The sequence below is a fragment of the Gorilla gorilla genome, chromosome 2 (genome assembly GCF_029281585.2).
Source record: "Gorilla gorilla gorilla isolate KB3781 chromosome 2, NHGRI_mGorGor1-v2.1_pri, whole genome shotgun sequence".
Lineage (NCBI taxonomy): Eukaryota > Metazoa > Chordata > Mammalia > Primates > Hominidae > Gorilla > Gorilla gorilla.
This window is the reverse complement of record NC_086017.1, coordinates 33,772,412-33,800,323: the sequence shown is the minus strand read 5'-3', so window position 1 is coordinate 33,800,323 and position 27,912 is coordinate 33,772,412. Positions and strand designations below refer to the sequence as shown.

The 27,912-nt window shown below is 42.6% G+C and overlaps 1 protein-coding gene across 1 annotated transcript in view; it reads right to left on the bottom strand.

Moving 5' to 3' along the window:
• NR1D2 (nuclear receptor subfamily 1 group D member 2) overlaps positions 1-27,099 on the bottom strand; it is a 35,368-nt gene extending 8,269 nt beyond the window's left edge. Inside the window, exons 1-7 of the mRNA XM_004033727.5 lie at positions 26,760-27,099; positions 17,566-17,832; positions 16,263-16,351; positions 12,571-12,715; positions 9,779-10,407; positions 7,231-7,416; positions 4,378-4,588 (exon numbers count right to left, since the gene is read on the bottom strand). Coding sequence (XP_004033775.1) covers positions 4,378-4,588; positions 7,231-7,416; positions 9,779-10,407; positions 12,571-12,715; positions 16,263-16,351; positions 17,566-17,832; positions 26,760-26,775 — 1,543 coding nt within the window. The 5' untranslated portion in view covers positions 26,776-27,099. The remainder of the gene's footprint in view (positions 1-4,377; positions 4,589-7,230; positions 7,417-9,778; positions 10,408-12,570; positions 12,716-16,262; positions 16,352-17,565; positions 17,833-26,759) is intronic.
• Between the last annotated feature and the right edge of the window lie 813 nt (positions 27,100-27,912).

The following is a 27,912-nucleotide window of genomic DNA, read 5'->3' as shown; positions in this document are numbered from 1 at the left end:
GCAGTATAATGGAAAGGCTTTGAAGCCAGACTAATGGGAGTTCAAATACTTGCTTAGCCAGTAATTAAAAATGGACATTGGGTAAATTACTTAACCCCTCTGTTCCTCAAATCCCTTGTCTGTATAACTGTGAATAACATGTCCCAGCTCACAGGGATCTACTGTGAGGATAAAATAATATAATGAGATATAGAAATTAACTACCATTTCTTCTGACAACCCAAAAACAACAAAAGAAGACCACTATACATTTCCAAAAAGAAAAAGCTATTTTAAAGATAGAGCAAACTATGTTACTTAATTCTAAACAATTAATAGAGAACTGAAATAAACTATCCATTTGTTCCCTGATACAAGGAACATCACCCTTCAAGGTGCAGAGGTTTGGAGAAGAGGTTTCCATTATTCTTTACCATTTCAACCTCACTGTGTGAACACTGTAAGTACTATTTACATAATCATAATACCATAAATGCTGACTTTCAACTTTTCAACTCTGGGAATCAACTGATCAAATCATGACAAACAGTGATAGAACAAGATATAAATGTTTTAATTGACTACATAAAAGGAATGTCACAGCAAAGTCAGAGTACAAAGAAAAAACTGTGTCTTTGAACAATTAAGAGATTCTATCTAAACTATCCAAAAGACATTATGTATAAGTAAAGGTCAAAAAATGTGAGTATATTAAAATTACAAACAAAACCATTAAAGTAAATTAAAAAATAAAACATAAAAAAATTGAGAGGGAAAAGTAAGGATACCTTTATTTATAAGTTATACTCACTAAATAAAAAGAGGTATAGGCTGGGCCCGGTGGCTCACGCCTATAATCCCAACACTTTGGGAGGCCGAGGAGGGTGGATCACCTAAGGTCAGGAGTTCAAGACCAGCCCGGCCAACATGACGAAACCCCGTCTCTACTAAAAATACAAAAATTAGCTGAGGATGGTATTGGGCACCTGTAATCCCAGCTACTTGGGAGGCAGAGGTTGCAGTGAGCTAAGATCACTGCACTCCAGCCTGGGTGACAGAGTAAGACTCTGTCTCCAAAAAAAAAAAAAAATAGGTATAGAGATACAAGCATTATATTCAGAGTTGGGTGGTCAACAACCAGAAAATTAAAAAGAAGGGTGTTAAGAAATCCAGTTTTCTGAGGAATAAGGCTGGGGTGGAGGAAAGAGGAAAAAAGCAGAGACTTTTCATTTTAAACTCTTCTGTAGCGTTTAAATTTTATTTTCCTGCCCAGATACTGCTTTAAAAACAGCTAGTAATTTATGCTGCTGTTTGGCCGGGCGCGGTGGCTCATGCCTGTAATCCCAGCACTTTGGGAGGCCGAGGCGGGCGGATCACCTGAGGTTGGGAGTTCAAGACCAGCCTGACCAACATGGAGAAACCCCGTGTCTACTGAAAATACAAAATTAGTCAGGTGTGGTGGTGCATGCCTGTAACCCCAGCTACACAGGAGGCTGAGGCAAGAGAATTGCTTGAACCTAGGAGAGGGAGGTTGCGGTGAGCAGAGATCATGCCATTGCACTCCAGCCTGGGCAGCAAGAGCGAAACTCCATCTCCAAAAATAAAAATAAAAAAACAAACAACAACAACAACAAAAAACAGCTAGTAATTTTTAAGTGGTAAGGATTAAAATTTGACATGAAACTTCATATATGTGTACTTGTATATGTTCATACAGTGACATAACAAAAATTAGAATGCACTGTATTCTTTTACAATCAGTCTTTCACACTTAATTTTCCATTTTTAAAATATATCCTACATAAACAAACAGGTAAATGGATAGATGGATAGGCGAATGGATAGATGGATAGGTAAATGGATAAAGATCCCCAATATTAATAGTGATCTTTTCTGGTAGTGATATTATAACCTTTTTTTTCCATTTTAATATTTTCTACATTTTCAAAGAACCCATATTAAATTTATAATCAGAAAAAAGGCTTTTTCAAAAACAGATTAAATCAAACTAAAAATCATGTTCCTATCCTGAAATACCAAGGTTCGTTCCTGGCATACAGAGTTTCCCTCTACCGCTTTGCCATCATTTCTTCCTCTGAACTACCTCTGGGAAGTTGGCCCTTCTACTTCATCTCACCTGCCTTAATTTATTTTAGAAGAGTTCACCCCACTGCCTCATACCTGATGTCATTTCAAAAGCTTCTCAACCTAACTCTCTAGCACTAATGACTTACCTATCTAATCCGCCCACCACAATAAAAATGCAGAATTAATGTTAAACATCACTTTGTTCAACCAGATCACTCTCCTACTTAAGAAGGTACACAGACTTTCTTCTGCCCCATATTTTGATTAAAACCTCTCTGCTTAGTTCTCATAGCTGTTAGTCCATAACCTGGTGCTCCCCTAACTCTGAAGGCTTTTGTCCCCCTTCCTCCTTGATGTACACTCCAGGCTTTGGCCACCTGACCCTTCCCCGGCCCTATCTCGTACTCTCCCATGCCTTTCCATCTCTTCTTCATTGGGAAATAATTCAACCTTCAAATTCCAGCTCCACTTCTATCTTTCCCCACAGAGCCTTCCAAGATGATTTCACCTTCCTTTCTACAACTTCCTTTCTACACCTTCCTTTCTACAACTCCAGCTTACCTCAGTCAGAGAACTACACGGTTTAGTAGCATAAAGCTCTTTGTGTAGTTTCATCTCTCCAAAAAGAATGAAAACACTTAGCAAGCTTGTGCCTTAAAGCTTTTTGTCTCCCCCTGAGCACCTAATAGGTAAGGCATATTCATCAGATAAATAATTTAACAAGTATTGATTATCTGTGGTTTCAAAATAATCGATTAATCTGATGTCAACTCAAACCAATACTAATTACTTATCAAGAGATTCTGCAAATGATAGGTAAAATGGAAGAGGCATTATAAGTTAGCTATAAAACAGATATCCCTTATTGACAGATTCCTTTCATACTACTCCCACGTCATATACACATTTTTAGTTATCCAGGTAGAGCTGGTCAGAAAAGGTAGCCAAATTATGTTACCAAATGGCATGTCTTTATTCCACTGAGGTACAGGTCCTTAAAATTATACAAATAACTTGTTCTCTTTTTTTTTTTTTTTTTTTTTTTTTAACACGGAGTCTCACTCTGTCACCCAAGCTGGAATGCAAGCTGGTGTGATCTCGGCTCACGGCCACCTCCGCCTCCCAGGTTCCAGCGATTCTCCTGCTTCAGCCTCCTGAGTAGCTGGGACTACAGGCACATGCCACCATGCCCGGCTAATTTTTGTATTTTTAGTAGAGAAGGGGGTTTCACCATGTTGGCCAGGCTGGTCTCAAATTCCTGACCTCAGGTGATCCACCCGCCTTAGCCTCCCAAAGTGCTGGGATTACAGGCGTGCACCCCCAGTGCCTGGCCAAGAACTTGTTCTCTTTCAAGAGCTACTAATTTATGGTCTAGCTACATAATCAGAGGCCGTAACTTATAACTCTCACAATGTCTAGCACAGTCCCTTTACACAGTAGGAAGCAAATGGGAAACAAAGTCATAACCAAATACTAAAAAATTCCCAAATGTTATAAAATAAAATGATGCCTAAAAATAGCTGGCACTTACTTAGACATACCCAGGAAAGTACCTCAATTTCCATTTGTTATTGGGAGTAACAATCTCTGCCTTAATGGGTACTGTCAGAAATAACTGTAATATTAATGCAAGATGGCAGGGGCATTGGGAAACATCATAAATTACTCATACAAATAAACATTAAAAACTCAAAAATCTTGCTCACTCATTCAAACAGTGACTGAGTAGCTCTTCTATGCCAGACACCACACTAGGCTCACATGGTACAACCCCTTCCTTTGACAGGATGAGGAAGGAATCCAAGACCCAAAAGAGTAAAGTTACTTACCCAAGTTACCCACATAATTCAATGGCAGAACTGGACTAAAGCCTACAACTAATTCACATTTCTCTGCAACAAACCATACTAATACCTCTTGATACTTTTAATGTTTTCAAGTAATCCACATTGTATTTGAATGGAAACTGAAATTCATATTACAACTACCTACCTGGAGATACATAATGTTCTAACAAATTCATGAAATAAAGATTTAGACTCATAGAAAAATTATGAACAAAAAGCTAAAGACTAACAGTGGTAAACACAAGGCCTAGATGTAAGTATTACTTTATTCCTATAGTACTTTGACATATATTGTTATAACGAAAAAATTAGTTACACAAAAATAACAGGGTCATACAAGTTAGCATCTTCCTTAAGGCCTTATTCCCTCTATATAACTTTCTGGAACCCTGTTAACTGCCATCTTCTCCCCAGTTGGTCACTATATGCTAGGTGTGGCACAATTTTGAACCAGCTTGCTTACCTGCAGATACCAGGACAACAGCTGTAAACAAACTCATCTCTTCATCACTAAGTTGGAGGGCATTTAGCTTCTCACTAAATTCAAACATAGAGTTTAGCAGATCCCCTGCTCCCATTGAGTGTAAATCATCCACACTATATTTCTTTCCACTTAAAAAGGTGACAGTACGTTCCTTTGCATCAAATAATGATGCAAACCGTACCATTAAAACCTGGAAAAAGAAAAAGAAATGTATTTGGAGAAGTCTAACAGCAATAATAAAAAAAAACTTAGTATTCAAGTCAGTTATGAATCATCCCACATATAAAAGAAAGTTATAAAAGAAAAACAGGGTATACTTTTACTCAAAACCACTCTATTCTATTCTATTCTATATTCTATATTCTATTCTATTTTTGAGACGGAGTTTCGTTCTTGTGGCCTGAGCTGGAGTGCAATGGCATGATCTTGGCTCACTGCAACCTCCGCCTCCCGGGTTCAAGCAATTCTCCTGCCTCGGCCTCCCAAGTAGCTGGGATTACAGGTGCACGCCACCACGCCCAACTGATTTTTGCTATTTTTAGTAGAAGCAGGGTTTCACCATGTTAGCAAGGCTGGTCTCAAACTCCTGACCTCAGGTGATCCACCCGCCTCAGCCTCCCAAAGTGCTGGGATTACAGGTGTGAGCCACCATGCCAGGTGATTTTATTTTTTGAGATGGAGTTTTCTTCTTGTCACCCAGGCTGGAGTGCAGTGGCACGATCTCAGCTCACTGCAACCTCTGCCTCCTGGGTTCAAGCGATTCTCCTGCCTCAGCCTCCCAACTAGCTGGGATTACAGGCACACACCACCACGCCCAGCTAATTTTGTTTTTAGTAGAGATGGGGTTTCACCATGTTGACCAGGCTGGTCTCAAACTAGTGACCTTAGGTGATCCACCCATCTCAGCCTCCCAAAGTGCTGGAATTACAGGCATGAGCCACAGCGCCCGGCCTATTTATGTATTTATTTATTTATTTACTGAGACAGGGTCTTGCTCTGTTGCCCAGGCCAGAGGTGCAATCACAGCTCACTGCAACCTGAACCTCCCCGGCTCAAGTGATCCTTTCCACCTCAGCCTCCTGAATAGCTGAGAATACAAATACATACCACCACACCCAGCTAATTTTCGTATTTTTTGTAGAGACAGGGTTTCACCATGTTGCCTAGGCTGGTCTCGAACTCCTGGACTCAAGTGATCGGCCTGCCTCGGCCTCCCAAAGTGCTGTGATTACAAGCATGAGCCACTGCACCCGGTCCCAAAACCACTTTCTTAAGACAGATTCTCTACCAAAGCAATAAATACTCCAAGAAGAACATCAAAAGAAATTCTAGCCACTGATGGCAAAGATACTCTGCCACTCTATTAACAAAGATTCTGAGATGCAATATAAAATTAGAGCAAGAAATAGTGCCAGTAAATTTAAAACTGGGCCCTGGCCAAAGGCATTAAAGAAACTCTTTAGGCTGCCAAGTATAACACATGGCCTCTATGCCTTAAGTAAAAAGAGCAAAATTCCAATGCAGCAACACTTCGAAACATCAACACATCAAATGCAGCCAAGGCAAAGGAAGCAGATGAAGTCTAACTGAACTGCTTCAAGAAACCAACACCCAAAGAGACTATCCACAAAGAAAGCTATCACAGTAAGTGTTCTAAGCACCATGTTATAATTGACATCCAAGTTAAATCGGTTAACAATTATATTACTTAGTTATCTCACTCCCTCCGTTATAATAAATCCAGGGAGAAGTGAAAATATAGCCCTGGCTCACTTCTTCCATCCATAAAAGGTTCAAAGATTTGGCCCACCAAACATCAACTTCCTCTCACCACCCCAATCTCAGAGTTGTCCTTAATTAGGTCCCAAGGCATCTAACACCTTGGCAGCAAAGGGATGCCCTGGGGCAGACAGAAGGTGAAAGACACCTAACTTAAGGACCAGGAGAGGCACATCTGTTAAGTTATACAGTAGAGACTACCCCAAGCCCAAGCAGGATACAGTGTTGCAAGAGAAGCGAGACAGAAAAGTAGCCAAGGATCCTGAAGCAAGGTGAAACCAGGAAGAGCCAAGGTGGCACATAAGAAATGTCTGATATATCCCCAAAATATTCTACAGTCTCTCAAAAAACAAAATCACATTCTATTTGCCCTTCTTATTCTGTACCGAATACAGTAAATGCTAGGCTAGGCTTTCAGGAGGTGTCTAACACTGCAGAAAATTGTTAAGTCCACATCTAAAAGCAATATTAGAACTTAGGAGTTCATATGCTGTAGATACAGAATACCTATATTTCAAATCCTAAATAGTAAGTAAAAAATATATATAAAATCCTAAACAATTCTGGATTTACCAAGTCTCCCAAGTCTGTTCCCAAAATCCTGAGATGATGATTACTTTGTTGATAGTTTCAGACTCTGGACTATAAATACTGACTTAGAAAAGAACGAAAACATCTGCCGGGCACAGTGGCTCAGACCTGTAATCCCAGCACTTTAGGAGGCCAAAGTGGGCAGATCGCTTTGAGCTCAGGAGTTTGAGACCAGCCTGGGCCACAAGGCAAAACCCTGTTTCTACTAAAAAAAAAACAAAAAAAATTAGCCGGGCGTGGTGGCTCACACCTGTAGTCCCAGCTACTCAGGAGGCTGAAGCTGGAGAATGCTTGAACCCAGGAAGCAGAGGTTGCAGTGAGCTATGATTGCGCTGCTGCACTCCAGCCTGGGTGACAGAGCAAGATTCTGTCTCAAAAAAAAAAAAAAAGAATTAAAACGTCCATGAAAATAAAATACTACATGCCCTGCCTGCATCAATATTCAGGATAAATAAAACCTACCTCAAAAGTCCCAGCCTTTAAAAGGTTGACCTGGTCATGCTGAGAGAGATCTCTGAACCCAGGAATACGCTTTGCAAATTCCACCACTTCTTTCACTGCTGGAGTGAAGCTCATCGAAAATTCTTCCCAGATTTCATGTCCTGATTTATGAGGATCCACATATGGAGACTTACTCATTGGACAAACCTAGTATACATAAAACGGAAAAACTCTTAAATACTAAGAGGTGGTAAAGAAATGTCAAAAGCAGCATCTCAATTATCAGAAACCCCAACATGAATTTAACCCCCAAAACACAAGTAAAATCTACTGAGATATAAGCACTTCATCCATTTGCTGCCCACCATACTGTAGAAAGCCTCTTGGCAACCTAACATAAATAGCAATTAACTTATCATAAAAAAAAAAGCCTAAGCAAAAATATCATCTATAACAAGCTATTTCAAACACCTGTTGCACAGGTTTAAGAGTTTATTTTGTAACACTGCTGCCACCTTATGCTAGTATATGGTGTTTTATAATTTTGCAAACAAATTCAATTGTTTGATTCTCAATCTATTATTCATGACAGATTATAATTTCCATTTCTTAGGTGGAGAAATGAGACTCTGAGAGGTTTAGTGATTTGTCCAACACAGCCAGAAGTCACAAGTCTAGGCCCAAATTCACATTTAGTTAATATTTCAAAACTCCTTTATTTCTAAATAGGTAGAATTACAATGTTGTAATTTCCAAGAGGAAAAAACAGCAAGGTGCCTCATTTTGTTGAAAAGGTCACTCACTGCCTGGCCGGGTGCAGTGGCTCACACCTGTAATCCCAGCACTTTGGGAGGCCGAGGCAGGCGGATCACGAGGTCAGGAGTTCGAGACTAGCCTGGCCAACATGGTGAAACCCCGTCTCTACCAACAATTTAAAAAATTAGCCAGACGTGGTGGCTCGCGCCTGTAGTCCCAGCTACTCAGGAGGCTGAGGCAGAAGAATCACTTGAACCGAGAGGCGGAGGTTGCAGTGAGCTGAGATCATACCACTGCACTCCAGCCTGGGTGACAGAGTGAGACTCCGTCTCAAAAAAAAAAAAAAAAAGAAAAAAAAAGTCACTGCCCATTTATTTCAAAAACAGTGCTGTGATCACTGACTTCTACTTGTTCAATCAGGAAACAAGGACTGCAGATACAGGTGCGTCTTCTAAATGAGGACTGCGTGAGAGAAAATAGGAAGCCAAGAAGTTACAAAAAAAACCAAAAAGATGATGAAACACACCTGTATATTCTATTAGTAAAATCAGCCTTTAAATTTTCACTAAATCCATACAAAATCTAGGAATGGGATGATTACAAAACCATAGAGAATATCATGAAATCAGAACCAAAATGCCTACAGATTTTTCCTTCATTAAGGCAGCCACTTGGCCAGGCGTGGTGACTCATGCCTGTAATCCCAGCACTTTGGGAGGCCGAGGTGGGTGAATCACTTGAGGCCAGGAATTCAAGACCAGCCCGGCCAACATGGTGAAACCTGTCTCTACTGAAAATACAAAAATTAACCAGGCATGGTGACACACGCCTGTAATCCCAACTACTTGGGAGGCTGAGGCATGAGAATTGCTTGAACCCAAGAGATGGAGGTTGCAATGAGCTGAGGTTGCGCCACTGCACTCCATCCTGGGCAACAGAGCAAGAATGTCTCAAAAAAAAAACAAAAAAGCAACGACTTAGCCTAACATAAGGTCCACAGAATCAAATAACTCCAAGTGACAACAAAAATTTTAATGAAGATTGAGGTAGAGTCAACTATTTTGAAAATGAAAAAGACAACTTGAATTACCTGTCAGTAGAAAATACCAAGCACTATCAAAGGACCTCATGGTTTAAACTGGAAATGGTGTGGTACTGCTGTTTTTGGTGAAATTTTGGCTGAATATGAACACTGTACTTTGATGTAGAATGTCGTATTTGATGGAAAAATAGAAAAGCTTGAATGATATGACCAACATTAAATCATCTCATAAGACGAAGTCTGAGAAAATCCTTAGAAATTAGCCTATGAAATTAAAATACTCCTAAATTTATCAAACAATAAAACATCTATGTTCTATATCCAAAGACCTTCTTGCATAATAATGGTTAAAAAAAAAAACCTCTTTCTATAGAAATCAAAGAATTTCTAACTATGGCAAGCGAAAAGTTCAGCCCTTTGAGAAAATCCCAAAGCTAGTAAGGTACTAATTAACCAGAAAGCTTAAATTTTCAAAGGGATTTCCAAGAATTAAAGGACCAATTCTGCATGAATCATATTTTACATAAAATCCTAATCCCAATCTCAGATCAATCAAATCACATGCTTGTACCTAGCTGGGTGTGAAATTAGGTCATTCATCAGATGATGTTTATTAAAATTATTTGACCTAAAATACTGTACAAAATTAAGTCTGTAAATTTCTTAGGTTTCCTGACACCATCCCCCCAAGTTGGCATATCTCCCGAATAAAAGAAAATTTTCAAAGCTTTCCCTGATACAATGTAAGCAAAAAAATCAATTTCACTATACCAGATGCATTCTTCCTCCAGTGTTGCACAGGTAACTATTCTTGTTCTCATTCTGAGAAAATCCATCTATCGGAACTCTATCACATACTCTTTGAGTATAAGCATTGGAAAAGTTCATACAATGTCCATTTGCAATACAAATGGCATGACCATTTGGGTAATGCATTATGTTCCTCCCTTTGAACTGTCCATTGAGATGCTGCTGGCTCTCACTACAGGGAAAATGGCTGCTAAGCCCATTGCCGCAATGATCATGATTTAAATTATATTGCTCCATGTTCTTGGGAATCCGTTCTCCTCTCTGGGGCTGCATGCTCTCAGCTGAGTTTTCTTGCTGCTCTTGATTATACATAAAGGTATCCTTGTGAGCTCTGGTCACCATGCCAATCACTTCTTCCTTTGCAAAATCAGAAGATGGAGGAGAAGAGCTTTTGATGTTTTCTTGCTCCAGTTGGGGCTTGGGTCGCAGCTGTTCCTGGGCTGGCAAGGCTGTCTGTTCATGATGTTCTACTAATGTGTCATTTTGCAAGTGACCACTGAACTGGCTGTTCATCATGGTCTTCATTGCACTTTGCATTTCAATTAGCATCCTCTGTTTTTCACGCTTAGGAATACGACCAAACCGAACAGCTATCGAAGAAAAAGATATTTAACGTCTATATTCTAAATAAGACCTGTTTTGTATAAAAGAATAACACAAAATTATCCAATAGTTATGACCTCTAGTCATACATATAAAGAATGAGTCTACATGTCTCTGGTCCACATTTTCCTAAACTTGCTGGTCTTGATGCACCAAAGGAAGCAGGAGAGGGAGAGAAAATTTTCTATTTTCCCCCAAAACAAAGTTAAGGACATCTACCTCCTAGGTATTTTATAAGCAAAGTCTAAGAAAAGAAATAGGAAATTCGGATGGGTGCAGTAGCTCATGCCTGTAATCACAGCACTTTGGGAGGCTGAGGCGGGTGGACCACCTGAGGTCAGGAATTCGAAACCAGACTAGCCAATATGGTGAAACCCCGTCTCTACTAAAAATACAAAAACTAGCCAGGTGTGATGGCGGGCGCCTGTAGTCCCAGCTATTCTGGAGACTGAGGCAGGAGAATCGCTTGAACCCAGGAGGCAGAGGTTGCAGTGCGTCATGATGGTGCCAATGCACTCCAGCCTAGGTGACAGAGCAATACTCCATCTTAAAAAAAAAAAAAAAGAAAAGAAAGAAAGAAAGAAAAAGAAAAAAGAAATATGAAATTAGCTAATGAAAACCAGTTTGAAGCAGACCAGTATTACTACACGGCTCCTTACTAACAAAGCTGAGGACTGTTCCGAGCAAGGCATGTGTGATTCAGCTACACACATCCATTACCATTAATGGAATCTGGTAGGTAAAATCATTCCCTGAACACCTGGCCCTTGTCAATTCATTTTTGTAACTTTGCTCTCAAGATCTAACTATGAAATTATCTGCTGTCTTCTTTTCCAGCCTCTTTAAAAAAAAAATCCTTAAAAAAAATTCCACAATCAGTAGAAATGCACTTACTGAAAAATAAACTTGGTAGATTTTAATTAAAACCAGTGAAATAAGTAAAAATGAGATAAGTCATCCTCTATTCTTTTAGAAGCTAGTCTTAGAAGGTGTCTTGTCTCCAATAATCCTATCCATGAGAGAAAGAAAAGCTTCTTTCACAGTCTAGTATTTACACAGAGATAATAAAAATTCAGTATACTTGCCCAGAAAGCCTCGTTAATCTAATTGTAGCCTCTAACATTATTGCTACCAAAAACAAACAACTTAATCATGTTTGATACTTTATCTCTACTCCTCCCTTCACAAATGATTGTCAGTTTTATTATTTCAGGGCAATCACAATATCCATCGACTATTTTTATAGCATTAGTACTTTTAGCACTATAAAAAAAATTTCAGGGAATTGAAAAAACAAAACATCAATTGCTGAAATCTGTTACTCAAAAAACTCCTGGCCACACCTGATGGCTCACACCTGTAATCCCAGCACTTTGGGAGGCCGAGGCAGGTGGATCACTTGAGGTCAGGAGTTCGAGACCAGCCTGGTCAACATGGTGAACCCCCGTCTCTACTAAAAACACAAAAATTAGCCAGGTGTGGTGGCGGGCACCTGTAATCCCAGCTACTCAGGAAGCTGAGGCAGGAGAATCACTTGAACCTGGGAGATAGAGGCTACATTGAGACAGAGTGTCACAGTGTCACCCAGGTTAGAGTGCAGTGGCACGATCTCAACTCAGTGCAACCTCCACCTCCTGGGTTCACGCTATTCTCCTGCCTTAGCCTCCCGAGTAACTGGGATTACAGGTGCATGCCACCACATTCCGCTAATTTTTTTTTTGCATTTTTAGTAGATACGGGGTTTCACCATGGCTGGTCTGGAACTCCTGACCTAAAGTGACCCACACACCTCAGCCTCCCAAAGTGTTGGGATTACAGGCGTGAGCCACCATGCCCAGCCATATAAAAAATGTTTTTAAACTCCATTGGTTTTAGGAAAAAATAAAAAGTAATCAAATTGCACAGAAAAAAATGGCTCTTTTTAAAAGAAGCAACAACAACAGAAGTTTAGCCAAAAACTGTTTCTGGGATGATAATGCTAAAATACGACTTTAATCAATTTGGTATCCTGTAAAGCATGAAAATATGTTTTCTGCTTCACCTTAAATACAACAGGGTCCTTGGTAACCGGTTTATAGCTCTGGTTCATGATGAGGAATAAAAGCCAAGCTCCATACACTTTAGGAACACTCTTTAAACTGGGAACATACCATCTCTTGACATTCCAACAGACAGACACTTTTTGAAGCGACATTGCTGACATCTGTTCCTATTCATTCTCATTATAGAACAGTTTTCATTCTTCAGGCACTTCTTGTACTGGATGTTTTGTTGAATACTTCTCCGAAAGAAACCCTAAGAACAAAGGAAGATTTACTTACCCATTTAAAAACACCCAAATGAACTTCTTATAAACACTGCTCCCATACCTATCTAGTATATATGATGAACTATAGTCCCAGTATATGACTCACTATCTGGGAAACACTATGTCTTAGGACAGAGGGAAATACAATGTTGACACACAGAATTTAATTTTGATTCTTATTGGTATGAGTAAGCACCTAACACCTACTAACCAAACAAAATTCTTCTTCCCTTCAGAGATTCTTTGTCCTTACCCAAAACACCCCTTGCAACAACCACACTACCCTGTTACCAGACCCTGCCTGCAGTCACATTTTCCATCTCATACTTTTATTCACTACAAATTCCAAAACTCTTGAAGTATGAATGACTGATTTTTTTTTTTTTTTTTTTTTTTGAGATAGGATCTCGTTCTGTTGCCCAGGCTAGAGTGCAGTGGCATGATCACAGCTCACTGCAGCCCTGACCTCCCTGGCTCAATCAATTCTCCAACCACAGCCTCACAAACAGCTGGGACTACAGGCATGCGCCACCACACCCAGCTAATTTTTGTATTTTTTGTAGAAATGAGGTTTTGCCATGTTGCCTAGGCTGGTCTTGAACTCCAGGGCTCAAGTGATCTGCCAGCCTTGGCCTCCCGAAGTGTTAGACTTACAGGGCTTAAGCCACCACCACTCCGGACCTGATTTTTTGTTTGTTTGTTTGTTTGCTTTCTTGAGACAGACTCTTGCTCTGTAGCCCAGGCTGGAGTGCAGTGGTGCGATCTCAGCTCACTGCAACCTCCACCTCCCAGATTCAAGGGATTCTCCTGCCTCAGCCTCCCCAGTAGCTGGGATTACAGGCACGTGCCACCATGCCCGGCTAATTTTTTGTATTTTTAGTAGAGACAGGGTTTCACCATGTTGGCCAGGCTGGTTTTGAACTCCTGACCTCAACTGATCCGCCCACCTTGGCCTCCCAAAGTGCTAGGATTACAGGCACGAGCCACCGTGCCCAGGCTTTTTTTTTTTTTTTTTTTTTAAAGAGACAGGGTCTTGCTCTGTCACCCAGGCTGGAGTACAATGACGTAATAATAGCTCACTGCAACTTCGAACTCCCGGGCTCAAGCAATCCTTCTGCCTCAGCCTCCCAAGAGCTGGGACTACAGACATGTGCTACCACATCCAGCTTTTTTATTTTTTGTAGAGGTGGGGTCTCCCTGTGTTGCCCAGGTGGGTCTCACACTCCACCTCAAGCAATCCTACAGCTTCGGCCTCCCAAAGAGCTAGAATTACAGGCCTGAGCCACTGCACCCAGCCTAAATGACTACTTCTTAAAAAGTTGACTGAGAAATATGTTTGATAGCTATAATCCCCTCACTAGATTGTGGATTACATTAACAGAAGTTGGTCTTTCCAGGATCATTACCTGCTGACAATGGCAAGGCCTACTTATACATGACAGAAGTCACTGACTATGTGCCAGCAACAGGTAAGTGTTACACCACACACCAACAGAGTAGCTAACTATCCAAGGAAAGACAGTTCCCAACTAGATGGCTACAAACAGCTGCCTTTACTCCACACACAAACAATTCCAGTACATGTTCTGTGATAGGTCTCCAAAGATCTCCAGCTTCATGGTACCAGGGAGGACAGAAAACTCAAGAATGCAATTACCGAAATTATTTTAAACTGCATTTTCCTTTTATATGACAACTAAACACATTTCCCGAATCTATACTAAGTAGTCATGGGACACAACATTTTTATATTTTATTATTGTGATACTATACACTTGACTTAGATGCTACAAGAGCTGAACTAGACATTTTAAGAGTACTGCACAGATGTGTATTTATCAAGAATATGCAATCAGCTCATTCAGTTTGTGCTTTTATTTTCTAGCTATAAAGTAAGAATAATGCCTGCCCCAATATTATTTCACTTTTTTTTTTTTTTTTTTTTGAGACGGAATCTGGCTCTGTCGCCCAGGCTGGAGTGCAGTGGTGCAATCTCGGCTCACTGCAAGCTCCGCCTCCCGGGTGCACGCCATTCTCCTGCCTCAGCCTCCCGAGTAGCTGGGACTACAGGCGCCCACCACTACGCCAGGCTAATTTTTTTTTTTTGTATTTTTAGTAGAGACAAGGTTTCACTATGTTAGCCAGGATGGTCTCGATCTCCTGACCTCATGATCCACCCGCCTCGGCCTCCCAAAGTGCTGGGATTGCAGGCGTGAACCACCGCGCCCAGCCTATTACTTCACATTTTTGTAAAAAAAAAAAAAAAAAAGATATATAGAGAAGGAGAATCTTTTTTAAACAATGAAAAAAATGCTACATCTATAAAAAATACTGACTTGTCTTACAAAGTTACCCAGCCATTAAAAGTTAGCAAACTTGGCAGGGCGCGTGGCTCACGCCTGTAATCCCAGCACTTTGGGAAGCCGAGGCGGGCAGATCACCTGAGGTTAGGAGTTCAAGACCAGCCTGGCCAATGTGATGAAACCCCGAATCTACTAAAAATACAAAAATTAGCCTGGAGTGGTGGCGTGTGCCTGTAATCCCAGCTACTCGGGAGGCTGAGACAGGAGAATCGTTTGAACCCAGGAGGCAGACGTTGCAGTGAACCAAGATCACACCACTGCACTTCAGCCTGGGAAATAAGAGCAAAACTCCATCTCAAAAAAAAAAAACTGGCAAACTTACAATTCATTCAGTGCCACATTTGAAAATATTTCCTCTCCCATCATGTATATTCATTATCTTGTTTACCCATCATATCTCGCCAAACTAGATTCTTGCTTGTGGCCTCAAGTCAGAGAACAGCAAGAACATGTGTCTTCATCACGTTAATTTTTGATACTCAGGAGAAAAGATTGTGCCAAGTTTTTTAAAAAGAGAGAAATATTCCCTGTATATAGGTAGGGAGGTAGAGACCATCTCACTTGGAATTATTTGACCAATACTCTAATAGCAATAACTAGAAAATAGTCAACTAAACTTACAAATAAACTAGCTTTCCCAAGGGCTCAACTTATATTCAGGATTATTTTACTCACTTGGCATTATTTCTTAAGATACCACATTTTTTTCAAGTATGTAGCAATCATTCCCAGCTCCCAGTACCTGATGTGTCATTAATTCAAAGTATATGATGAGATCCTAATTCAAAGTTTGGTTTAAACTAAGTTCCAACAAGGCAGAAGTAGTGCCTTGTCTGTTTAGTTCCTTGTTATTTCACTACCACCTAGAACTGTGCTTGACACATTAATGAATGAGCATTTGGTGCACTTGGTTTAACACAATAAGTATGTTTAATTGAGATAGCAAATTTACTTTTTTCAAAATCTTAAAGAAAAAAGAAATACTTTCACTGAATTAAGAGTATTATTCAAAACAAGTTATGCTTATACACTACATAAAATGCTTAAAACTTAAAAAGAGCAGCTGACTTCTCACTGTCTCTCAGACTATCAATTGCACAAATGGGTAAATCTAAACCCAACTTCTTAAATCCCAGAACCAGTAGCTTAAAGAAACAAAAGCATGCTTTACCTTACAGCCTTCGCAAGCATGAACTCCATAGTGGAATCCTGATGCCACATCCCCACAGACTTTACACAGTAGAACCATGCCACTAAATTCTAGGACACAAAAGGACATGAAGTAAAAAGTAGGAGGAAACACTGAGTCTGTTTTCTTTCCAATTAGACATTTTATTTCATTCAACTTGTAAGAGCTTTTAAAAGATACGCATCTACTTTCATAATGTAAAAGAAAAATATTTTCAAATCAAAAGTAATCACAATCATAATTCTCTTACGGTTTTTTTTTTTTTAAAGATAGAGTCTCCCTCTGTGGCCCAGACTGGAACGCAGTGGCGTGATCTCGGCTCATTGCAACCTCCACACTTCCCAGGTTCAAGTGATTCTCATGCCTCAGGCTCCCAAGTAGCTGGGACTACTACAGGCATGCACCACCACACCCAGCTAATTTTTGTATTTTTAGTAGAGATGGGGTTTTGCCATGTTGCCCAGGCTGGTCTTGAACTCCTGGACTCCACCCCACTCAGCCTCCAAAAATGTTGGGATTACAGGTGTGAGCCACCACACCCAGCCATAATTTTCTTTTAAATACAACTTATGGCACTGACAAAAATACCTCACTGACCCAGATTTTTCCTTTCCTGATTTTAGAATTACACTGAAATTTTGTAAATTTATTTTTTTTCCAGACCTGTCAGCAGGAAATAAGAAATTTTGTAAATTTAGAGTTACTTTATACCAGATATGCAATCAGAACTAAGAAAACAATTCTCTGGATAACAATTAAGAATTCAGACAGAGAAGTCAATCAATAAAAGGTGGAAACGGATGTCTCTCCACAGGCAGCTGTGTCAATTTACTTCACCTACAGAGGCCAGATAGGTCCAAATCCCCCTACTCATTTGGTTATCCCAATCCAACATTTCCTAATCCCAAATATACCCAAATCCAGTTTCACTAACGTAACCCCTTCCCACAATGAGCAAGTACTCTGTTCTAGAAACAAGACTTAGTTCTAGTAGTTCAGAAGAAAAGTAACTGTGAAATGTATTAAAAGAGGGTACCCTAGAGGGACCAGGGTCAGGCAGAGTACATAATCACATGTCTTGCTCTGAGGCAAGAATTAATGACAGCCCCTAGGTTATAACTTCTATCATCATCACTGATTTCTTCCCTAACTACTGATGTATGATTACCCAGCAAGGAGTGAAAACTGTACCCAGAAACATAATGGCCCCCTAAATGAAAAGCTGATAAAATAAGCCCCATTTGCAATTAATGGCAGCAATCTTTAGAAAACTAAAGTAACTTACTTGTCACACCACTATGACTTTTTGTCATCCCAGGTGCACTCGATTTGCTTGTTTTCATAGAACAATCTATTCGATCATTCTTCAAGATGCCTTCAATATTGGAGAGATCACCATTCTTGGGATTACCATTGGTATCAGAATTAGAGCTATTTGGAGAAGATGGAACAGAAGAGGAGGAGGACTGGAAACTATTCTCAGAACCCTCACTGTGACAAGAGGCAGGGCTTGAGGCTGAGCTGGAAGAACTGATATAGGCAATCACACCTCCTGGAAAATAGGAGGAAAATCACATAATTAGATACAAGATAATACGTATTTTTTATTTTTGCAAATCTCAACAGTAAAGCCATTAACTTTAGAAACAGGATACTGATATGAAATGTTTGCTTACACCAAAAGCAAAAAGTAAAGTATTTCCTTATTTCCCATTATTCGTCCTGCTTCCGCAAAGTTCAAAGCACATGTAACTCCCACTGATTTAAAAAGGGAGATAGGCCCGGCACACTGGCTCATGCCTGTAATCATAGTACTTTGGGGGCTGAGGTGGGAGGATTGTCGCTTGAGCCTAGGAATTTGAGACCAGCCTGGGCAACATAAGGTAATGCTGTTTCTACAAAAAAATTTAAAAACTTGCTGCATGTGGTTTGCACCCAGCACCTCTAGTAGTGCCAGCTATTCAGAAGGCTAAAGCGAGAGGATCACTTGAGCCCAGGAGTTCAAGGCTGTAGTGAGCCATGATCATGCTACTGCACTCTAGCCTGGAGACAGAGCAGGACCCCATCTCAAAGAAAGAAAAAATTAAGTGAGAAGGATTTCACTGGCTTGGATATTCTGAGCACATGGAGACCCTCACACCTACAGCTTTTCATTTTCCAGTATTTTCCTAAAAGGACTAAAAAATGCTCCTAAGTAACTTTATTGCTTAAACAAACTGTCCATGAAGAAATCTGGTTCTGGTCTCTTCTTTGCCTCCTGTTATACTGTTATCTGACACAATCCTAGAAACAATGAATTTATCATTTGCCTCCCCCAAAACTTGGCTAAAAGCACAGGTTAATCCAGAACAGATGTAACATTTAGAATGGTAGATAAAGTAAATTATCTCAAAACAGGGATCCTTTCATAGCCCTTGCTCCCACACCTTTCTGTTTTGGTGTTCCCAGAAGACGTATGTGGCTATCCACTAACCAATCCCCAGTTCAATACTCTCCCTTCTCTACCCCATTCTGCCATTCATCTCTAAGCAGCTCTTAAGAAATCCAGACTCACTACTTGTTCTTCTGACTCGCTCTTTATAGGTGTTAAAGATGCTAGAAGAATGCATGCTATACCAGAATAACAGTAAGGCTGAAGCTAATTCCCTCTACACAGAGCTATTTTCAAAATGTGATTCGCAATTTTATATAACCACCACAACCCTTCTGAAAACTGGCCTTGAGTTTTTTTTTTTTTTTTTTTTGAGACGGAGTCTCACTCTGTCATCCAGGCTGGAGTGCAGTGTCACAATCTCGACTTACAGCAACCTCCACCTCCTGGGTCCAAGCAATTTTCCTGCCTCAGCCTCCTGAATAGCTGGGACTACAGTCACATGCCACCACCCCCAGCCAATTTTTGTATTTTTTTTTTAGTAGAGATGGGGTTTCACCATGTTGGTCAGACTGGTCTCGAACTCCTGACCTCAGGTGATCCACCCACCTTGGCCTCCCAGTACTGGGATTACAGGCGTGAGCCACCGCGCCCGGCCTATCAATCATTTTTAAACAAAAATCCACACAGCAAAATGCTGAGGCCAAAACAATCCCAAAAAGACAGACACTTCCGTCTTTAGGCAAGAAAAAAAAAACAGGCAGAGAAATTTAGAGTCACTTTTAGTCTGTCATGTAGTAGATATCAGATGTGTTTTTAAGCACCAATTATATATATTGAGGCTAAGAAACAAACCCTCTGAGGAGGAAAGCACAACCACAACTCTCAAGGGGTTTGAGTGCAACCCAGAAGGGAAGATAAAACAGGTGCCTACTATGCCATGAAACACACAATGTTTTTCATCAGACACGATTTCTTTTTTTTTTGAGATGGAGTCTCGCTCTGTTGTCCAGGCTGGAGTGCAGTGGCACAACCTCAGCTCACTGCAACCTCCGCCTCCCGGGTTCACGCGATTCTCCTCCTTCAGCCTCCTGAATAGCTGGGACTACAGGCGCCCGCCACCACGCCTGGTTAATTTTTGTTTTTGGTTTTTGTTTTTTTTTTTTAGTAGAGACAGGGTTTCACCATGTTGCCCAGGCTGGTCACGAACTTCCGACCTCAGATAATCCACCCGCCTCCACCTCCCAAAGTGCTGAGATTACAGGTGTGAGCCACCGTCCCCAGCCCAGACACAAATTTAACATACATAAATTCAACTATATGCACTTGATTTTTAAGACAAAAATATCACTAACGTAGACAATTCCATCCACTGTTTTATTCATGAAGCCTATGCCTGGAATCGATCATGAGGTGAGAGGTGCAAATCTGCTCTTCCCAGTTAAACCCACTGTCCATATGCTCTCTTGCTATGTGCATCTCACCTTAATTAATCCTGCAATTAATATTTTTCCTGCAACATGGTCCCTAACTACAAACCAACCCTCTCAAAGTGTGGGCCCTGGACTAGGGGCATCAGTATCACCCAGAATCTGTTAGAAATGCAAATTATCAGGCTCCGCTCCAGATCTACTGGATCAGAAACTTTAATAAGCCCTCTTGGTGATTCTGATGCACATCCAAGTTTGAAGAACACTGCCACAAGCCAACTACTTCATCTGTGCTCCCTGGAAGACAAAGCGACCAAGGTAGTTTTCATCTACCATTCATTCTAAAATCTAAAAACTCCAAAACTACAAACACAAGAAGAAAGATTCCCAACTTCGAGTTTATTTTCATCACCCAGAGAAATTATGTAAAATACATATCCTCAAAACTAGCTGGTGCTTTTTCAGAATACATGTTTCCAAGGCCCTGCCCAGACGAGAACACATCCTCAGGAACGTGCAATTTTAACAAGCTCTCCAAGCAATTATTTGCACATTGAAGTTTCAAAATGGCTACAATCAGTGAATTCAAACACAAATTGGCCCACAGTTTTAAACATTGATGTTTTCATCGATACAACCGCCAGAATATCATTAATACCCTGTGAATCCAAAGAGAAACCAACTTAACCTAGAAACCTAGCCAGTGTCATTTTACTGGATAAAACCATTGTGCTGTCTTTATATAACTTTAGAGATCTTAAGTCCACATTAAAAATTCCAGGTATTAGCACACTGCTACTTTTTCACAGATGTCTCCACTCACAATAGGACACTTTACAAAGACAAATATTCTTAGTCCTCAATGAAATTCCAAAGGAAGATCTCACAGCTATTTGTCTTCTCTAAAATAGTGTCTTAAGTACTAAATTCACATCTAACATCTCAGGAAAATAAAAGATAAGAAAGTGATGTTTTTCCTTGGAAGTAAGACTTTCCTAGGGCCCCCATTTTCAGTCATTTATGTTCACAAGATCTGCTGACTACCTTAGCTAAGAAATAAACTTTTAGAAATTAGAGCTGGCCGGGCACAGTGGCTCACGCCTGTAACCTCAGCACTTTGGGAGGCCGACGCAGGCGGATCACCTGAGGTCGGGAGTTAGAGACCAGCCTGACCAACATGGAGAAACCCCATCTCTACTAAAAATACAAAATTAGCCAGGTGTGGTGGCGCATGCCTGTAATCCCAGCTCCTCAGGAGGCTGAGACAGGAGAATCACTTGAACCCGGGAGGCGGAGGCTGCAGTGAGCCGAGATGGCACCATTGCACTCCAGCCTGGGCAACAAGAGTGAAAACTCCATCTCAAAAAAAAAATAAAAAGAAAGAAAAAGAAAAGAAAAGAAATTAGAGCTATGCAGATGGCTTAAAAATTGGTTGCAAGCACTGATGGGGCAATGGACTGTGTCATAATTAATTAACCAAAAAACAATTTCCTTTGCAAAAGCTTCAATATCCAACCTAAAAGAAACTACTGGGCTATTATCAATCCAGCAAAGATCCAATTCCTGTCTTCAGAAAACAAGCATCTGTGCCAGGCACCAGAAAATCAAAGAAGACCCATCTAGAAGTAGCTGCATTCTCCTAGCAAGACCTTCAATATTGATTTAGTTGTCTTGGCATCTATTCTTGCTACTAGACACCCATCTATGAACCTGACTGATAGCAACCCAAATGGGTTAAATTTTAATTTCTTAGAAGAAAAGGAGCACATCTAGTAGTTCCTCAACCTAATGAAGAAAGGAAAGTGAAACTACAAGTCACCAAGTACCTACTGGATGTCAGGAATAGAATGACACAATTTCATCCTCACAAGAAGAACTCTGTGAATTAACTTTCATCAAATCATTTTTGTAAACAAGGAGCTCAGAGAGGATAAGCCAGCCACTAAGTGGCAGGCCAGAGTTTAAAGTCAAGGTTGTCCAATTCCAGAGTACAAACTTTATTTGGTGAGAAGACCTGAGCAAGCAAGTCACTTTCAATCTTTCTAAACCTGAGTCGTCTTCTATAAAATTGGAATATCTGCCACTTATTACAAGACTGAAATGAAATGGCGTTCATAAGGATTATTAAAGTGCTTTTTTCATACACTGTTTTTGATGATAAAGTAAGAAGAGTAAAAATCCCCAAACCAGCAAGTCCCAACACCTCCAAGAAACAGGCAGTATGTACCTCTTTGAAACCCTGAGCTAAAATTAGCTGAAGCAGTCTTCTCTATTTTCAGTTGAAAGGGACCCTGGACCTGGGCCAGGTTCCCAGGCTAGGGCTTACCCAGTGGTCAACTTCAGACAAGCCTTAAGTCAATATCCAATTTTGTACTGCTAGGAAGCACTGATATTCCTGCATATATTGGGGTCTTCTTACCCATTTTCTACACTTGTCCATCATCAAAACCCTCACACTTCCTCTGTCCACCATCCTGGAGATTATGTTTGACTTCAAGTCATGACTGTACTTTTCTGCCTTGTGACTTAGAACAAAACATTTTGTCACCAAGAAGCTTTAGTTTCCTCATTTTAAAAGTGTTATAAATAATTTCTACTCAAAGGGTGGTAGAGTAGATCTAACTGAAGCACTAAAATTCCAATTGTGTCCTAGGTGTCAGGGCTCCAGAGAACAGCATGGTCCTTTCCCTAAAATGCCTTATAGGCCAACTGGGGAAACACCTATGTTATTAGGAGCAATGTTTCATACAAATGATTGTGACTGCTGAGGATCATACTAAAGAGGGCAGAGATCAATAGGGGCAAACACATCCAAGGTTGCAATATCTCAGTGGGGAATTAAAGACTGTTTAAATTATCAAAAGAGACATTTTTTAAATAGGGTGACACAAAAATAAATGGTATGTTTTTTGTGTTTTTTTTTTTTCCAGACGGAGTTTCGCTCTGTCACCCAGGATGGAGTGCAATGGTGTGATCTCGACTCACAGCCACCTCCGCCTCCTGGGTTCAAGCGATTCTCCTGCCTCAGTCTCCCAAGTAGCTGGGATTACAGGCACCCGCCACCACACCCGGCTAATTTTTGTATTTTTAGTAGAGACAGGGTTTCACATGTTGGCCAGGCTGGTCTCGAACTCCTGACCTCAGGTGATCTGCCCATCTCAGCCTCCCAGATTGCTAGGATTACAGGCATGAGCCACCATGCCCAGCCAAATCGGTCTTATTTTATAAAATAGACATTATTTTTATCTCCATGTAAATTACTGGAGAAGGGAGGTCGAGGTGTAATCTAATGTCTGGAAATAAGCCAGCATGACTAAAGAGAGGACTGATGAAACTGGGAGGCCCTGCAGATGACTATCCTTTTCCACCAGCTATAACCTACATGTATCACTGCAAATTGAGTGGGGATCCATACACATGCAGTATCTCCTTCACCCTCAAGAAGACAGGACCACCAAGTTGCGTATAAATCTTCAAATATTATGCAGGCTAAAGTACATTATAGCACAGTAGTTAACAGTTTGTGTTGCCAAGTAAATTTCGTGGATTCAAATTCTGGCTCTACTATTTGCCTGAGTAAGTTATTTAGCTTCAATTTACTTAGCCCCTCATCATTAAGATGGTGGCAACGGCACCTTCCTTCATGGAATTAACATGAGGAACACATGTAAAAGGCCTGGCACAGAGTAAGAAGCTGATGATTATTTTTTTGTCATCATTATACTAGAAGAGTTCCAACAGAATGGTTCAAACCAAAGTAACTAATCCTCCCTACCCATTATTCACCTCATTTTTTAATGTGTGTTAAGGATCCAGTGGTTTCTTTGTAGGTTATTTCCACACTACCTTTTGAATCTCTTAACCCTACTGACCAGTAGAGCAACTTTTCTTCAATTCTTGCTTTTCCTTGCTCCAAGGAAAGATTTCTTTGCTCCACCTCTCCAATTTTTTTCTAAGTCTTTCACTCCACTGTTTTCACTTGTTACTCATGGGGCGAGCAGACATAGAAATGTTATGAAGGACAGTAAGATTACAGGATCACCGGTTGAATGTTTGTCAACTGATACCAAACTAGAGGGAAGGGTAGAGGTGTGCCACACAGCACTGAATCTGGCCCCATCTTGGTCAATGTTTACAAAAATTCGAAAGTTAAAAGGCTTTTTTTTTTTTTTTTCAGATGGGAGTCTCGCTCTTGTCGCCCAGGCTGGAGTGCAGTAGCGCGATGTCGGCTCACTGCAACCTTCACCTCCCACGTTCAAGCTATTCTGCTGCTCAGCCTCATGAGTAGCTGGGATTACAGGAGCCCACCACCACGCCCGGCTAATTTTTGTCCTTTTAGTAGAGACGGGGTTTCACCATGTTGGCCAGGCTGGTCTCGAACTCCTTACCTCAGGGGATCCACCCGGCTCAGCCTCCCAAAGTGCTGGGATTACAGGCGTGAGCCACTGTGCCTAGCCAGTTAAAGGCAATTCTTATTAGACTTCCTGCTTACAGATAGATGGCAGAAACTGTAAACATGGTGGGTAACAGCTTGTAACAGCTTTGAACTTAAGGCCAAATGAATGAGAGAAATTTTAAGAATGGTCATTGCAAATTCCTACACTTCAAGTCATGCAATTATCTGCACAATGAATGAAATCTAACTTCATAATAGTTCACGTGAAAGGTCCTAGTTGACTGCAAGGTTACTGTGAGTCAGCAAAGCAACATGCCAAAAATACTAAGCCTGCCAGGGAACTCATTTGCAACAGGATTCAAGACAAAGAGAGCAACTTGGAACTTGATAATCATCCAACCACTTCCACAAGAGCCTGTTCACTTCTGGGTGCTCCATCCCAAAGGGCAACAAGGATGATGAGTGATCAGAAAAAACAATGCTGGGCAAGGACAAAGAGATGAGAACTGTAAATGGAAGAACTTAAGGGGGAAGGGGATGGTCAACATTCATCCGGAGGAATTTTTATAATGTGTAGCTCCACGAGGCAAGATTTCGATCAGCGAAGTATTGGAAAAGGGCTCAAACCAGAGAAAAACTTCGTAATTGAGCCAGCCCTTATGAGGTTACTAAAGCTATTAGAATTCATGCTAAAGGTGGGTTAGAAGAGGTTCACCCTGATCACCTCTGAATTCTAACATGTAGAAGTTTAATTCTATGATAAACTCAGAAAATTTTAAAAATACCCTCAAAGGCTAAGTAGGCCAATTAGGTAATCAAAACACAATTAGATCCAGATTTTTGTGAGGCAACAGGTTAAAAAAAATAAGTAAATTCTAAAAATACGTAAATAAAACACAATTAGAAAGTGACTTTATTTTTACTCTTGGTGAAAAGTTCACAATACACTTGTTATCGAGGCAAGATTCTTAGAGGCACATTACAACTCAAAAAATAAAACAAAAGCTGGCTGTTTCCATAACCTCACTCACTTCAGATCTACCTCATCATTTGGGGCAGACAAAAGGAGGGAAGAGCACCCTGTTGTTCCGTTGCAATGTAACAAAATGTGACAAGAAAAATATTTATAAAGCCAAATTCTCTTGATCAGATTCAGGAAAAGTCAGCGACCCACAGGTTAATTTTTTTTTTATTTAAATGAAGAATGGCCAGTCTTACATATGGTGTTGGAGTCACCTATGATCACCTGAGTCATCCTGACCATACGTGAGCTGCACGCTCAGCTGCAGGTGTGACCCGTTTACTGGAAAACTCCAGTCCGAAGGCATCTGGAAGCAGTTTTTAAGACTGTGGGTGTATGAGACAGGACGCGTCCTAGAGAAAACGATTTTTTTTGTAAACAGGCGGCATCCTAACAGGGGCGTCGCTCGGGATCGAAGCACCTCAGAGCTCCTTCGAGCGTATCCCTTCGGGAAAGCCCCAGGCCTTCCCCGAGGCGCCTCCTCCGGCCTGCAGCACGCCCTCGCCCAGCACTTCCTCCTCGGAATCTGCAAGGTATGCAGCTACCAGCCTCCCCAGGCGCCGGTTCGTTTGGTTTGCGCGGGGTCCGCGCCTTGGGGTCACGTCGCGAAAAGAGCGTGCGGCGTCCGGTGCACTGCGGTGTCAGCGCCCGCCTCGGGGACGCCCCGCCACGGGGGCTCGGCGAGCGCGCACGCGCGGCCTCCTCCGCAGTGTGCAACCCCGCGGGGGAGGAGGGAATCGCGGCGACGTCACTGCCCCGAGGCTTCCAAAGGGGCGGAGCCTCCCGGGAGGCTGCGGCGCTCCCAGCCAGCGCGCGCGCGCGCGCCCCCGCCCCCACGTGTCCCTGCGGCCCCGGGGAATGTGGGTCAGGGAGCCGAGCGGCCTCACGTGTCCCCGCCCGCCGCCGCCGCCTCAGCGCCCATTATGTAATGCCGCGTCACGCGCCCGCCCAGCCAACCGGCGCCCGCGCGCCGCCGAACGTAAACACAGCGCGCACGTGGCTCGCGCGGCCGGGCCATGTGAGGGGGGGGCCGGGCCGGGCGCCGCCAGGCCGCGCTGCGGCTTTGCAGGGAGACAAGAGGGCGGGCGCCGGGCGGCCCGGGGGGCGATGAGAACCGAGCCAGAGGCGGACACGCGGCGCGCAGCAGCCCACCCCGCCCCACCGGCCATGGGGACACCCCCTGCCGCCGCCCCCCAAAGTGCCCCGCGGGCTCCGAGCGCTCCCTCCGGCCATCCCCCACCCGCCGCAGTCCGGCTCTTACCCGCATTCACCTCCATGGTGCCCTCGCGGAGGCGGCCGGGGCCACCCGCTTCCCGCAGAGGGGGCAGCGCCGCCGCCGCCGCCTCAGCGCCGCGCCACCCCGGGCTGGAAGCAGCGGTGGTCGCGGGGCCCCCTCATGGGCAGAGCGGGCGGGGCACCCGGGCCCCAGGCCGTGCAGCGCACAGCAGGCTGCAGCGAGAGAGGGTGGCGGCGGCCGGCGAGCGGCGCTCCTCGCGGGGTCCCTGACAACAAAAGCAGCGGCGCGGCAGCTTCCTGCAGCCAGCGCACCGCGGCGGCGAGGGCGGCTGACGGGGAGGGCAGCCGCGACCATGTGACCCGCGCACACACCCCCTCCCTCCGCCCGCCCTCGGCCGGCCGCTGCGGCGACTCCGCCCCGCCGCTCCCCTCCCTCCCTCCCGCCCGCTTCCCGGCTCCCCGGCTCTCCTTTTCTCCTGCGCTTCCCCCTTCTCCCCTTCCTTCTCCTTGCCGAGCCCCTCCTCTTCCTTCGTTTTTGCTCTCCGTGCCGTAAACCTCTTCTCCGTTTCCCTCCGCCGCATATTCCTCCCCTCCTCCTCCTCTTTCCTCTCTTCCCGGCTGCCCTTCCCGCCTCTGGCCGGGAGTCCCCTCCACGCCCTGCTCCCCAGCCCTGCCCCCCAACCTGGTGGCTCTTAGGTCAAAGCGGTGGCTTGGCGCCGAGCAAGGGTGCTTCTCAGGACCCCGGCTGGGCCGGCTGGCTCGGGCTTGCTCAACCCCTGCGCCCCCCACCCCCCCGCTCCCACCCGACCGACCTCCAAACGCTGGTCTCTGAGGGCACAGACCCTTCCCTTTCCCTCTGCACCCTCTAGGTGATTTTATCCAATCTCATAGCTTAAGTAGACCTATGTTCTTGTGATTTCCAGATTTATATTTCAAGTCAAGACCTCTCTTCTAATCTGCAGATTCCTACATCCAGCAGCCAGTTTGATTATGCCGCTTTTTTGCATCTCAGATTTTAGACGGGTGTACGCGTGTGTCCGAACTCAGCTAATGTGCAGTCAAGATCTGGGCGTTTCACCTTGAATGTAAATTTTAGATCAAAAGAAAAAAGCTAGACATAAATTGTATGCGTGCTGAGGTGAATTCTGAGGAAAGTGCATTGATGCCCGCAATTTAAA